Source organism: Parus major, chromosome 2, assembly GCF_001522545.3.
Source record: "Parus major isolate Abel chromosome 2, Parus_major1.1, whole genome shotgun sequence".
NCBI classification, from domain to species: domain Eukaryota; kingdom Metazoa; phylum Chordata; class Aves; order Passeriformes; family Paridae; genus Parus; species Parus major.
This window is the reverse complement of record NC_031769.1, coordinates 87,643,070-87,658,335: the sequence shown is the minus strand read 5'-3', so window position 1 is coordinate 87,658,335 and position 15,266 is coordinate 87,643,070. Positions and strand designations below refer to the sequence as shown.

Sequence of the window (15,266 nt, the reverse complement as noted above, 5' to 3'; positions counted from 1 at the left end):
GTGCAGGGCGTGCGCCTCAACTTGTGCTCCGATGCCTTCTTCAAAGAAAAAAAAAAGCTGCTGGGTTTTTTTATTTGTTTGATTGATTGTTTGTTTTGGGGTTTTTTATGGGTTTTGTTGGCGTTTTGAGGTTCGGGAGGGATTTTTTTTTTTCGTTTTTCTGGTTTTCGGGGTATTTTTTGTGTTGTAGGTTGTTGGTTTTTTTTAATGGGGGACGGGGGAGCAGCCCTGCGGAGCCGTTCTTTTTCAGCGTTAAGGTAGGTATTAACCTGGGCCGAGACATCCCGGTGCAGCCGAAGTTTTGCCCCTGGGTAAATAGTCCCAGCGGCGTCATTTAGGTATTGTGCAGGTAGCGGTGAGACTACAGGAAGCGGTATTAAAATGCAAATTTGCTGTTGCGTGGCTTTCTATTTCATTGTTTAGTTTTAGGGGGATTTTTTCCCCCCGCCGTGCCTCTGCCTCGCCTCCCATAGTGAACAGTAAGTGGTTGAGTATTCAGAGGGCATGGCCCTTGTCTTAGGCTTTCGGTAAGATCTGGGTCACTTGCTGGAGGAAGAAATACCGTCAGAGGCTCACCTAATGAAGGGCTGGCAATTTCTGCCACTGTGCCATCACTGTGCTTCAGCTTTATAAAGCTGTTGTTTTGGGAGCCTGACAGCCTTCAGTACCTGTTAACACTGGAAATTATGATTCATTAATATTGAACCTCTTGGGTCAAGGCACTTTAGATCCGGCTTTGATTTCCATTTGAGTGAAGTTTGTTGTTGCACTGCCCTGTTGCTGCCCAGATGCCTAACATAAGATATGTACAGCCTGACTTAAAAAACATAAGAATGTGCCTCATATCAGGCAGCCCAGGAATTTACAGTATACTCCAGTAGAAAAGGTTTTCACTTTTTATTAAGTTGCCCAGTATGTATTCAGTGGTTGCTCATAAATTGTTGCTTGAGCTGGAAAAGGGAGAAAAGGTTTTTTGTCATTTGCTTCATTTAGTTTATATCTAGAGTTTCCTCAATAAATTACGCAGTTGTAAAGATTTCCTTTTCATGTACCATACTTTGTTCCTGAAGTCATAGTTAATATGCAATTAATGAGGTAGGAGTCTTTCAGGGAGCAGAGAGAAGCAAAGATAGCACATGTTCATGTGGACTAGGATTATCTCCAGTTATAGCAACTAATGTTTCTTTCTACTTGGTTATTTATAAGAGATTTTAAAAATACTGCTGGGAGAGGAGAACAAACTCTGTTTTACAGTTTTTGCAGTATTGAGTCTCATAGGAGCTGCTGCTCTGATGTTAGTCCTGACAGACCTTGAGGTGCTTCGTCAGGGAAGTGACTGATTGTGGAACACACCTGCTTTCTGTGTGGGCTGCCTTGTTCATAGGTGTGACATGTGAGCCTTGCCAATGGATTTCAAGGATTTGTTTTTTTCAGTGAAGATGAGGAGATGTGTTTAAACTGCTGTAGTTTGTCACAGCGCGCAGGCCAAAGGAACAGCCTCCTCAGCAAAGAGTGTGTCTCGGACTTGCTTCTTGAGCAGTCTTTCAGTGGTATACGGCAGCAGAGTTCTTTAACCCAGCCTCCCTTCAGTCTTACTGCTGCAATTTTATGGAGGAAAAAACCCATAAGCTGGCATACAGAACTGTGGTAGATTTTTGATTTGCCTTAGTCATGCTTTTCCAGCCTTTTCACCAATTAATAGTTGTGCTTGAGACAGAAGCTGTTAAAGCAGAGCTGTGGGACTGCTCCGCTTGAGAAGAAAAGCTCCCCAGGTGAATTACCGAAGTGTGCATTCTCCTCTGTACAGCCTTGGAGGGCTCGGTGTGAACTGTGGCAGCTGAGCTCACTTCCTGCTCAGCTGTAGGCATGTACTGTGTCACAGGTTTTTCTGTCTGTCCTGTGAATCTAACGAGGGTTTCTGGGTTTGCACAGGCTGTCGAGGAAGGTTAGGAATGTAGGTACAAGAAGGAGGGAACCCATGGGACTGGGAGACAAAGACGCCTTTGTCCGATGGTCTGGTGTCTGTTGCTGATGGTCTGCCAGATAGCCTCATTATCTTTGCACTCCGCAAGAGGTTAGATTAGCTTTTTTGTTCATTAATGCAGCTCAAGAGTAGATGCTTTTTAGCATGTTCCAGCCTGAGATTGTGGGAGTGAAAGGAAGGTAAAAAGTGAGAGGGTAAAACAACCACGAGGAGAAAGAACAACAGTAAAAAGTAATCCTTTTGATTGTCAAGGAACTGTAAACACCATCTTTCATTGACTTTATAAAAACTGGGAGACTACAAGAGCATAAAAGCAGCAAGACTGTTTCAGAACTGTGTCTCATCGGTAGAAATTACAGCTCATGGCCTCTGATCTCTGATAGGGGTCATTCTTGAAACTATCTGTTTTATTTCACTACTATGATAAAAAGATACTTTCTGTGAGAAAGACAGACATGATTTTATTAACCATGGATTTTGTTCATACTAACATCTGCTGTCATGTGAGTCCAGGCTCTTGATTCTTGTTACCACTGCAGAACAGACAGAAGCATTACTGGAGCTGTCACTAAGCATCTGTAGCTTTTTTCCCTGCTACTTCAAAACATAATGCAATGCCATTTTCCTTTCTTCCAGTGTTTCTCGCCCTTTTATTTCACCAGTGCTGGTGTTCATTTGGTGCTTGGTGAGCTGATTTGGCTCATTAAACCAGCATATCATTGAGGTTTTGTGTTCTGATTATTTCCTTTTGCTGGGATGGCTGTTTTTTCTCACTAATGAGCTATATTGGCTCATTGCTAGCTCACATAAGTGCTAGAGCTGACTCAAGGGGAGGATTGAGGAGAGAGTGAACAGGACCACTCTTTCACAGCAGTCATCTCTTAGATTGGCTTAGCTGCACAGGAAAATTTCTCCTCCTGTATTTATCTCCATGAATGTGTCTGCTGGGGACCTTGCAGAGTGGGAAAGTGGGTAGTGAGAGAATTGTTGAGGGATGGATTCCTAGCTCTTTCACTGTCATCTTTGGTGAGCTGAGCTGTGGGGATGATAACCATGAGGAAGTATAAGTGTGGAGTAGGATGTAATTTCTACCTGATATGTGTAAAAGAAAAATCAAAACCTCTACCATGTCAAATAGTATTTCCTCAGTACTGTGACTGATACTTTGTAACAAGTAATGGGAATTTTGTTGGAAATAGACTGGTTTTAGTGATGTTTCTTACAGTGTTGGTAAAGTTGCATTTTTTCAGCTTCCCTGTGCATGAGAGCTACAATAGTGGTTTTCAATATAGGAAACAGACCTAGAGAAGTGAAAACAAGGGTACTACTCTGTCATTCTCTTGCTCAGTGCTTAGATGCATAGGACCAGATGTTTTGGAGAACTTGAAACTTGAGTTCATATTTTATACCTTCATTGCGAGATCTTGCTTAAATCTGAGTGCAGTCTCTCTAAACAAGGAGAACATATGATGCCTATTTTGTTTAAGTGGCTTGCCTTATATCATATTTAAGTCCTTCTGATGGAAGAATGGAGATCAGTTTCCTAGGGCAGCCTTCTATTACAAGCTGTCCATAGGTCTTTCACAGTATACACTGCAGCTTCTGAAAAACTAAATTGGGTGCTGTAGACTGGCAAACAAGCTGTCGTCAACCCCCTCTTGAGATTTCTTTGGTCATGAGCTGAATTGCTCAAAGTACAGCTCTGGGTGGACCTTTAGGGGGGTTTAAATGTATCTCAAAACATAGGTGTTTACATATTACTTGTTGCCAAACAGAATTTGTAATTTTAATGGAAGACATGTCTCTATGAACATCCCAAATATGTAGGACTGTGATCACCAAAATAGGGTCCACATTAGGTCAGAGCCAGAGTGTATGTCTCTGCATTATGGTCTCTGTCAGTGGATCTTCTCATTTTTTTTCTGTCTGACACTGTTGCTCTACATAGGTTTTACAGGATAGAAGCTTTCTTACCTGGGAATATGTCCGAACATAGATAAAGACTGAACTAATTTTCTTATTCCTAATCTTTTGGAGGTAGATATACTTTTCTCTCCTGTCAAATTTTTTGTGTGAGCAGGTACTGAACTACTGCCTGCTATGAAGAAGCTGGTGTCACAGCCAGACCTGGTGCATTTGGTGCATTTGCTTCTTGCTGGCCATTACCATCCTCGCTGTCTCTGGAAGACCAAGAGACCTTTTCTGCACATTTATGTAGTCTTTTTTGGCATTATGGATGCAACTTCTGCTTTCTTTCTGGGATGTGGCACTAAAATGATCTTCGGTACAAAGGATTGGTACATACAGTCAACATACAGGATGGAATACCTCACTACCAGTCACCTGCCATTCAGCTTTGCCCTAGAGTAGAAGACTTGGAGGAGAGGGAGGGAGGAGATGTGAATCCCAAAGGTCTGTGTCCTCACCTGCATTTTGTTTCACTTATTTCTTATAAGAAATATTACATTCTTGTATTCTTGGCTGGTCCTCCTCATTTTACAAGCTTAGAAGGAAGCTGCTCTCATCTCCAGAATGCTCCTCTGTTTGCTGCCAGATTTGGTGGTCTTGTCTGTGGATGCAGAGTTGTGTGAGTTGGTGTAACTTTGACGCTCATCGTAGTGTGTGAAGTTCTACTGTTTGATCTGGGAAACTAGCCTATCTAAAAAAAAAAAAAAATAAAAAATGTATTCCTTTTTCTGTCAGCTCTGCAAACTAAAGGAGAGTCTCTGTAGGGACTGAAATCCTGTTCTGGAGAGTGTGCTTGTGGTTGATATGAGATGATGGTGCCAGTCTGAACCATCACTGTAAAATCCAACTGCAGTGGGCTGGTATCTTGGGCATTTCTCCTGCTGTGTGTTCCCCACACCTACCCTAGATTTACAGATTGTGCATCTACAGAGTGAGTTGTTGAGCTGTTTTGGGAAGTGAGAGGAAGTGGAAAGTGAGCTGCATGATGACTAGAACTGCATCAGGGAAGAGAAGAATATGAATAAATCTTTCCACAGCAGCCTGGAGATGCATCAGATTAAGCACAATATGAGACAGCACCTTATGCCTCGTTATTCATCCTTCCCAGCTATTGTGCTAGTGAAAAGTGTGCTTTTTGTTAACCTAATCTGGCATATCTGGAATTGAATAGTATTCTGCTGTTTCTACCATTAGATATTATTAAGTTAAGAAATGGTATCAGTTTCTAGGAATCACTGACCTTTTCAGTTTGAAATTGTGTTGGAATAATGCTTTCTTTATTATTTTTATTTTGCAGATTGCCTTCATGACCTTGACTCTGTTTCCTATCCGACTCTTTTTTGCTGCTTTTATGATGTTGCTGGCCTGGCCTTTTGCTTTCATTGCTTCAATGGGATCTGACGAGCAAGAGCTTGAAAAGCCCCTCTCCTGGTGGCGAAAGTGAGTCACTGATGTGATGAAATACTAGGAGAATCATGTAGTTCAGCGGTTTGAAATAGAGCAGATGGGAAACACCTTTTACCTGTCTCAGAGATCCACTTTTCTCTTCAAAAGAAAAATATAAAAGTTATTAAACACTTTCCTCAGGTGGAAAACTAGAAATGCCTCAACTCTTTGATTTGCCAGGTGATCTGAGAATTGCACTGGTAATCTCTGTTTTCTTATCTTTGTTGAGGATGTAGTGTGAAGCTTTGTTGTGGCATCTTCAATTGGATTTATTCCTGTAATGTCAACTTCTGGTTATGAAGGTTGACTCTATGGAATGTGCCCAGATTTCATTTTCCAAATTGTTGTTTTAAACTGCTTCACCCCATTGTCTTCTACCCTGTGATGAATTTACAAAACTTATATTGATTCTCTGAAGGCTTGCCCCATACTTCAGTGCTTACTAAAAGTCTGTGGTTGCTTTGATATTGCAATGCTAATTAAGGTAGAATGTAAGACAGCGTCCTCCCATCCATGAAAACTGCTATTTGAGGAGCAGGAGAGGAGGGGTGTATCACCTCTTCTATAGACAGCTTTAAAATTAGGAGCTGGTACTAGCATGAAGGGAGCTGATTGTGTTTTGCGTCACAGGAGGGAAAGAGATTGAGAACCACAAAGGCATGTCACTTTACATTTCTTTTGGAGCGATATCAGTATAATAATTAATGGAATAATCAGCTGCCTTCAGTCTTGCATACAGTTATTTTGAATCGTTTTAGATTTTCCCTTACCCATTTAATCCAGTTTTCAGTGTTACCCTGCTCTCCAGCCTCCAATCCTTGTGTTACAATTTGTCCTGTTTGATTTTTGTACTCTGTTCAAAGTTTCTCTTTTCATGACTGTCAGACAGTTTAAAAAGGCAGACAAACAAAACTCCACAAAAAAACCCAAAACCTTCCCTAGTCCACAAAAAAAAAAAAAATTCCACAAGAAACAAAAATCCAAATCACTTTAGGAGAAGATGGGGAAAGGAAAGAAAGTAAAATATTTCCAGAGCTCTTATATATATATTCTGTAGGCCTTCCTGTAGTTGAGAATCTATGCCCTATATTTGTCCCCTGTTTTGTTTGGGTAAACTTGAAACCAAGAATCAGGGCAAATGTATTCTGCAGTAGCCTAACAGCGTATTTCAGGATTCAATTTATTAGATGTTTCTAGGTGTTACTAGAAAACCTTATTAGACATTGTGTAAAACAAACTTAACAGTTGTAATATGTTTATTACTACATAATATTTTGTTTATACAAAATATTGTGTAATATTACAAAATATCTGTTTATTATTGCATTATAAAAGTAATGATGAAGCAAATGTCAATCTTGAAGACAAGAATAAATTAGTGTTCAGGTGTAAAATTAAGTTGAACAGCATCTTACCTTGAAAGTGGTTTTAAATCAGCTGAGAAAGAGAAGAACAAAGTGTGTGCAGTATTCCAGCTCTGTTTTAAGCATCATATCCTGTCTGAACTTTTGTCATGCATGCAATTTTTCAACTCATTATTTTAAGGTGCTCCTGTGGCAACATAACTGTTTTCCCAACTCTTTACAGGATAGTGGCTATCTTGCTGAAAGCAATAATGAGAATGATGTGGCTTGCTGGTGGATTCCACTGGATAAATATAAAAGGCAGACGGGCATTGCCAGCAGAAGCAGCAATATTAACAGTGGCTCCCCATTCTTCCTACTTTGATGCCATTCCAGTAACTATGACCTTCGCCTCCATTGTGATGAAAGCAGAAAGCAAAGATATTCCTGTTTGGGGAAGTAAGTTGGTAGATACTTCATTTTTTAAGAACAATTGAAAAAGATTGCCTAGGAAGTTCACTGGGTGTGTATGAGAAGGACTGAAACAGAAAGGAAATTTTGCTGTAAGGTATGGTGAGAATTTATTTGGGTTTTTTTTACTGGTCTACTCTGACCGTCAATAGAACAAATTGGGGCAGGAGTGGGAGGGGAATGTTCTTTTTACACTTTCACCAAAGTTGAATTCCTGTATGAAATCAAAGCAATACTAGAGAATTCACTGTTTAATTTGCAACGAACTTCTGACATTTGAAGACCTACCAGATGGAAAAGCAAATTAGGATGGGGCTGTGGAAGCAAAGACTGATGCTAGGGAGAAAGTTTACAGAGACTTGGTGTGAGTTGGGGTGCCCTCCCAGAGGTGTGTTTTAGGAATGCGGTCTGCTCTGAATGCTACCCTGCCTTGAAGGGAGTGCTGCTAATCCTTCATGCATCAATAAGTTTGTTTCAGGCGGAGTGTGAGAGATGAGCACAAGAGCAGATTGTCATGCATTTGGGTTTGGTTATGAGAAAAGCAGATGCCTGAGTCAGTAGTGCTTGAATACTATCTTTGGAATTATTCATGTAAGTTCTCACAAATCTTTGAGAGACACCTGTGATTTTTGGTGCAGCTGTGACAGGCATAAAAATTCTGTAAGCTTTAGGCTTGCAGACTTCTAACCAAAGTCTGTGTGGAAGCATTTTGGAGAAGCCCACTATTTTGTGTCTAGCATCCAGCAAAGTTCAAAGAATATCCCTGTGTATCATTGTGTAGAGTTTTATGGGTAGTATAAAAGTGAGAGAAGATTTTACTTTGGCCATGAGTAGGACTCTCAAATTTAAAAGTCTAAACAAAAGCTTTGAGTTCCTTTGCAACTAAGTGGAATCAGGCTGTTGGTGCTGACATCCTTCTAAAATTTAATTAGACAATATGTTTTTAAGGTCACATTCAAAACCAGAAGTTGAGACATGGCTGCAAAGGGTGAGTGGTCAGATATGGAAGTCACTTAAGGAATCTCATCATATAAGAGTCTGCCTGTATGAGGTAAAATCCAGGTCAGATTGGTAGTTGCATCTTAATTTTGTTAAATATCTTACTAACAGCATTTAGAAATTTGTGGCAGTGAAAAATCTACGTAAAAATTAATAGATACTTTGAACAAAAAGGATGCAGGCAGGCATGTGTTTTTGAAAACAAGTTGTATGTAAACAAGCATAGTGTGAAAACAAAAAGAAATTGAACTCCCTTGCTCAGTACTGAAAGAAGATACTGTTGTGAGACAGCATGTTGGCAGTCCTGTACAGCATAGGTGTATCCAGGCCAGCTTATGAGCAGTGCAGACACAGAAGCAGGGGCTGATTTATCTTTTTTCTCAGGTGACTCCATTGACTGTTTAATAATTGCTGGCTCCGCAAAATAAAAGTAGTCTGTGTGGAACTCCCTTTGACTTGGAAGTGGTCTGTCTGGAGAACCCAGTTTAAATGAGGTGACTCCAGTCCATGTTGTGCTACTGCAGTGGGATGAAATGGCAGAATGGCATTTGACAATGGCTAAGTATCCCACGTAGTAGATTCAGTGGGAACCAGAACAATCCGTAGGGATATGGAGATTGTAGTACAAATCTATTAAGTAGATTGAACTGTTTCTAAATATCTAATTTAATTTTGAGGTCACTTTTGCAGGATTCCATTGAAAGTCTAGACTTCCTACAATAAATTTTAAAAATTACTCACTTCATTTAGCTCATATGTGAGTAAAACCAGTTACAGAAAAAGAGAACATGTAGTGATTTGATGGAATACTACTGGAATGTACAGTGCAGACAAATAAATGAGTGCTTTGTCTTGTATAGCTACATTTGCTTTATGCTGTGCAGCCACAAAAGTTATGTAGTCACTTGTGAAGGGTTCACAAAAATGCCACAGAAGTGAGGCATACCAAAGGTTGTAACTGGGAATGAGAGTTCAAAAACTGTTTTTGTTTATAGGGGTGGACAGTTACATGAGCAACATTAATTAAAGGGGTCTGTCTTATGTAAGTCAGTGGACCTTAACAGAGAGGTAGTAATCACTGTATTGATTAGCTTGGCTTAAAAATAAATGAGAACTTTCCAGTAAAACTGATTTATTTATCTCTTTTACTGCTTTGAGAGATGGTTTCTGTGAAGCAGTAGTGCTGACTATCCTCTCTTTTGATCTAGTATTTCAATCCCAATGTCATTTCCACCTCTCTACATGCACACACATAAAAAAATACATTTCATGTCATCGGACCACTGATACTTCTCTTGTGCTTATATGATAATGTGCTCATGTTTTTATCAGATTGCCTGATAAAATCATCAACACTCTAGACATTCATCCAGAATTTCTCCCAGAGAAGTCATAATTGTGTATGTGTTCTTCAGTTTTGTCAGTCTTGCAAGCTTGGTATACCATCTTCTATAAGGTTTTGGAGCCAGTCACTGATAATCCTAACCTTGTTATCTCTTGAGTCTTGTTAATGGCTATTCTGAATCTTCTGGGAAGCATTGAATAAAGTACATTCACTTAACTATCTGAGCAGACTTAAACATGTAAAAAATGAAGGTACAGAGGAAACTTAAAGATAATTTCCAAGGATGAGGACTCTGGGTGAAGTGTACATCCTCATCCAGTGCAGTCAAGTATGTTATAAATTAATTGGCTTTTTGATGTAATGACAATGTGTTTATTGAGACATGGTATGTTGTATACCAGAGGGATCAGGTGCTTTAGCAGGCACAAAATTATCTGATTGCTAAATGGTTACTAAGATTGGTTCTGCAAGTATTTTAATAGGTTTCTGGAACAGCTGCCTGTATTATTGTATCCTTAGTTTGCCAATCATGGAATATTAAGTTTCTGATCCTCTTGAAAGTCCAGATGATTAAAAGCCTGTTCTTTATGGGATTGAAATTACTCCACAACTGTGTTTGTGTATGAGGTTTTTATTGCTTTCTGACTTGAAGGTAGCTCTCCTGGTTTGCAAAGGCCAATTTCAGAAGCAGACTTAATGTCTTTTGACTCTTACAGATATCTTCGTCCTTTTTAGGAAAACAAGATTTTAAAATGCTCTTTGGTTCTGGGAGAAGAGTTATGAACTCTTCAGTCAGTGGTCAGTCCTGAAGAAAATTATCCATTTGGCACACACACACGAGGTTAACAAACTCTGGGGAGGAACTGCTTACCCAAATATAAACGATATTTCAGTCATTAAAAAAAAAACCAGTATCTGGAAACCAGAGAATGCCAAACAGATGGAATATGTCATGATACTGAAGGAAGATGTATGTTTCTACACAGTAACTTTCCAGGGTTTTGGTAGATTGGAGATGTGAACTTTGCTGGACTACTTAAGTCTTACAGTGGGAAAATAACATGTAGGAGTCTGTTATGCCTTACATGGTCTGAAGAAGTCAGATCAATTTGTCAGTACAGATCCTTAAACTTTCCTGTTCTGTCTACTGAATCTCACTTCAAGTCAGGACAAGGTTTGTGCATAATTTCTGGATAGTTACACTTCACTGTCTTACTTTTGGCTATTGAAGCACCCTGGATAAAAGTAGTTTTTCACTGCTGAAATGATTGGTCCTGCTGCAGAAATGCTTCACTGAGAAGGAAAAGGCATTATCAGTAAATATGAATTGATGGGGACTTTAGACTGCTTTTATGAATGAACATTTTCAGTGGTCTGAACTTCTAGAAACTAAATACAAGTGAAAAGTTAATTTGAACCTTAAGCAACTTCTCAACATCTCCAGCACCACTCCCTGAATAGGAGACGGAGTTGCTACCTGTGAAATTTACAGGATGATATGTCACCTTAAGTTTATAAAGGGAAAGGAGGTAATTTGTGGTTGGCAAAACACAGCAGACCTACAGAGTAAGGGAGAATCACACAGTCCTATAAAAGTATCAATTCTGTTGTAGGTGGTTTTTTCCACGTCTAGTAAACTCATGAAATTGGTTCAAGCTCATTTTTTGAAAGTGTATTATAGGCCTTTCTCAAGCATCATGACTAAAAGATGAGAATAAGTAATTCAGGGGAAAGTATTTATGCTTGGGTAGCTAGGTATGTTTTCATCTCAAAGCTTAAAAGGTGCCAAATTACCCACCAGCTCTGTTGTGCAACCTAATCCTTTAGTCCTGCATCCCAAATGCCCCTCCCAACCTTTCCAAAGCACACAAAGAAAAGAATTGTGGTAGACCTCTAGTTCTTCTGTGAGAATCTCACATTTCAACACTTCTGAGATTCACTAAAGCAGTCCTTAAACTCCTTATGGAAAAACCTGTTCTAAGGTGAAGTCATTACGGATTTCTTCTCTTTTGTACACTGTAAATCAGGGGCTTAAACACTGAGGTCACCAGGATAAATGCCAACATCCTATGCTATGTTGGAATTGTAGCCTGCCTTGAGTACACACTTCAGCTCCCCATTTCTGAGGAGCATCTTGAAGTTCTTGTCAAACTTCCCTATTTCATCTTTTCCTGTAAAACCCTGTTTCAAAAGCCAATGATTCCTTTAGACTGTGGGCACCCAGATGGTCCAGCAAGATTTCAGTCTCATAGAAGCTCTCTCAGAGAGACTTAAAACGCTTGCATTGTCACTTGTGTATTATAGGTATGTGTTTATCATATGGCTTAGAGTCCTGGAAAATTCTGTAAAAATTCAAGCTGGAATGCTTGAACCACCATCACTAGTTAATATCATTTATTGAAGTTACAAACTGCAGTACATAGGAAACCTTCAAACCAACACTGCTGCCTGCCTTAAATACTTTTTAGATTGGCAGCAGAAAGCTAAAACATTAAACCATGCCCTCATACATACAGGTATTGCAGGTGTGAGAGAAAACTGTGATCTCTGAGATAAAAAAGTCTTTGACCCTTAAGAAATCCTTAAAGGAAATAGATCACATTTTGAAAGTCCAACCCAAATACCACAGGATTTAGTTCTGTTAAAGCTAGAGAGGACACTGATTATTTACTTCCCACTACTGACCTTTCCTTGTCCTATAGGCTGCATTGTTTCCTGCCTTTTTGGAAGTAGGAAGGAAAACTTTCCTATTAATACTGCCTCTATCCCATGAATACTTGGCGTGCCTTCAGTCAGGTGGTCCGTCTGCTAAGCATTTAGTCAAACTTGGAGAAGTTGTTCTTGGCATACATTTATCTTCAGTGATTGATTCAGACTTCAGTCAAATAAGTATGTATATTATATATAAGTATATATAAAATAAGGTACTACCACCAGCTTTACAAATATCTTAGAGTATCGTGACTATAATAACACTACTTCTGTAAGGATAATGTAATTCCAAGTCCAAAATATCCTAATTTTGGTTAAATGGAGTTTTGTGCATTGATAGAACTTTGTTTATTTGGTGGGTGTGTGTGTGTTCTCGAGTTTTTCCACTTTTAAGGTCTCTGTATCCATATACACAGGAAGTAATTGTAATCTAGAACCATAATGGGTTTTTTTCCCCCTCTAACTATCAGAAGACTTTTGAGCCTCTTGCAGTTTTCTGTACAGAAAAGAGAGCAGTTTTCATATTAGATTTTATTTCATTAATAAATTAAAGTTATGAGTTCAGAACCTTGCGAGTATGTACATTTGAGTAAGGCAACTCTTGAAAACTAAGCCCAAGATAGCACTTTTCAACTGTAGTCCTTCATGGGTTTTGTGCCCCTAAATATGGAACATACAACATGTCAACTGCTATTAGAAAAATAATTGTATTTTTTCCATACTAGAAAAAAAGCTGTGGAGTAGATACTGTAAATGGATATCCCACTGCAGGCTGCTTGTACAGCTTGTACACCTCCATGTTCAAGGCAAGCAGAGCCAGTTGTGGTGCCTCTCTAGGATTCCCTTAGAGCAATGTAGTGATGGGGTTTTGTGTTGTTCGGGATAGAGGCCAAGTGAAAGCCTCAACTTCAGCATTCTCTGCTTTTGCAGCTGTCACTTTGTTTGTTGCTGATTCTGCTGTGGTGAAAATGTAACTGCCCACTCAAAAAAATGTGTGTATGGATACATTTTAGAAGAATTGTATGTAATGCCACCTTGCTGTTCCATAGCTTGTTGTGTTCTCTGGTGCCTTGCTGAACCAGTGGTGATGTTGCCAGTATAAATGGTTTGCTACAATAATTTCTGCTGTTGTGTTACACAGCGCTTTGTGTCTTGAATTGAAACAAGGTTTCCTCACTCGTACTTGCCTGCGCAGAGGGAGGGGAAATTTTTTTTTTCCCTGCTGTAGTCCTGAGAAGTTTAAAGGCACCAACTGTATGTGTACAGCTTACCAGGAAACAAATGGGTTTTGCTTATGCATTGAGCTGGTGCTGAAGTTGATTGCATGGGTTACAATTATGAAATCGCTGGAGCTGCCACCCTGCTATTAATTAAAGCAGTACTGAGTTTTTGCAGGCTTTCATTCGGTTAGAGTGTCTGGGGCATTCTGGCTGCCCTGAGAGGCAGAGGTTTTAATGATTTACTGGCAGCACTATTTAAGTTGCAGGTACCTGCCTAAGGAGGTAAAATACAGCATGTCAACTGTCCTCAGGACTCCTTGTATGATCTGAAATTGGGAATTAAAGTGACTAGATGAAATAGGACTGACACTGCTAGGGAAAAAGCTGAAATAATGACACTCACAAGGTCAATTTTGTGAATTGATGGATTGTCTGTCATTGCTTGGTAGATTTGATAATTCAAGGGTGGTTTTAATAGAATGCGAGGATCTGGGCAAGCACATTTTTGAGAATCTCTGAACACTTGAGCTGTGGTCTTCACTACCTGATTACAGCCGGTCTTGTACAGTTAAATTGCTGATCAGAGAAGGATATGATTATGTTCTGTTTATTGAACATGTTGCAGAGTTCTACTTGTTTCCTTTAGTTGCTGAGTATGCCAGCTGTCTGGAGCATTTAATGCATTCACTTCTGGCCTGACTTCACCCTAGTCCTGCCTAGTTCCGTGCATCACACACTACCTTAAGTACTGTCTTCCTGTGTTTCAACTTTACTTCTGACCACAGTCTCATCTTGGCTGCGTATTTGGTATGTTTCTCAGCTTCTCTTTGCAGACCTTTGGCCCTGCTCTTGACTTCCTTGCACAGATTGACTTGGTACAGCCTTTGAATTTTCAGATTTGTGTTTACTGAACATGAAAATATGTGATGAGAGTAAAGGTCTGTGTAGCCTTGTGCTCTGTTTTCAGAAGTGGTTAAAAAAGGACTACTGAGTTAGCCTTCCCTTGGTGTGTATTTTCAGCTTTTTACTGACAACTGAGAGTTTCAGGTTCACTTAAATTGTTGGATTTAACCACTAAGGGCCTGGTAGCTGGTGTCTCACAGGATCTTCAGTTGCTGTTTAATATTAAAACAAGAATTCTGTCAGCTTTTGAGTCCAATGTCTAAGGAAGTAAGGCTTAATAAAACCACCCTAATAGGCTAATTCAACAGGACAATTCAGCAGGACAAATCCATAAGAAGCTAAGATTTCAGTTGCCTCTGTCTTTCGGCATATCATAGTAATTTTTCCTTGCAGAAGGGGGTTTGTTGCTGTTTGTGGTGCCATTGTTATTTGTAGGATAACCCACCTTGTGTTCTTGTGGAGCTTAGTAACATTACAGTAACTTGCTTTAGGAAGGGCTGTAACAGTAAAGTTCCCAGTTTTGCACTACTTGCCAGTACAGTTTTCATCTACAGATGACATCAGTGTAGTCCAATGTTTTCTATCACGCTGCCCGAAGAAAAATCTGTCTGCTTTGTCTGCTTGCTTAATTTCATGTGTTATAAATAAGACCCTGCTTGCAGCATGTCCTCACAAAAGAGCCTGGGAGTTCTGGAATTATCTTATTCATTCTTTGGCCTGAAGTAACCTAAATTCCGTCATTTGGGCCTAATGTAAAAGAAACTTCCAAGTGAAGGCTAGGGATGTTGGATATTTTTCTCTCCTTTATAATGTTTTTGCTATGGAATAGCGTTTGCAACAGTGGAGCAAAGTCAGGAGTAGGATCACATAGAAGA

At 39.6% G+C, this 15,266-nt stretch overlaps 1 protein-coding gene across 2 annotated transcripts in view; it reads left to right on the top strand.

The window, feature by feature from the left end:
• Nucleotides 1-170: 170 nt before the first annotated feature.
• The window catches only part of LPCAT1 (lysophosphatidylcholine acyltransferase 1), a 64,694-nt gene continuing 49,598 nt past the window's right edge, over nucleotides 171-15,266 (top strand). The window contains exons 1-3 of one of the 2 annotated variants that reach the window (XM_015618242.3): nucleotides 171-257; nucleotides 5,250-5,392; nucleotides 6,986-7,200. In XM_015618242.3, coding sequence (XP_015473728.1) covers nucleotides 5,259-5,392; nucleotides 6,986-7,200 — 349 coding nt within the window. In that variant the 5' untranslated portion in view covers nucleotides 171-257; nucleotides 5,250-5,258. Of the gene's footprint in view, nucleotides 258-4,087; nucleotides 4,397-5,249; nucleotides 5,393-6,985; nucleotides 7,201-15,266 lie in introns of those variants that run through there. The other variant, XM_015618241.3, reaches the window with a different exon arrangement.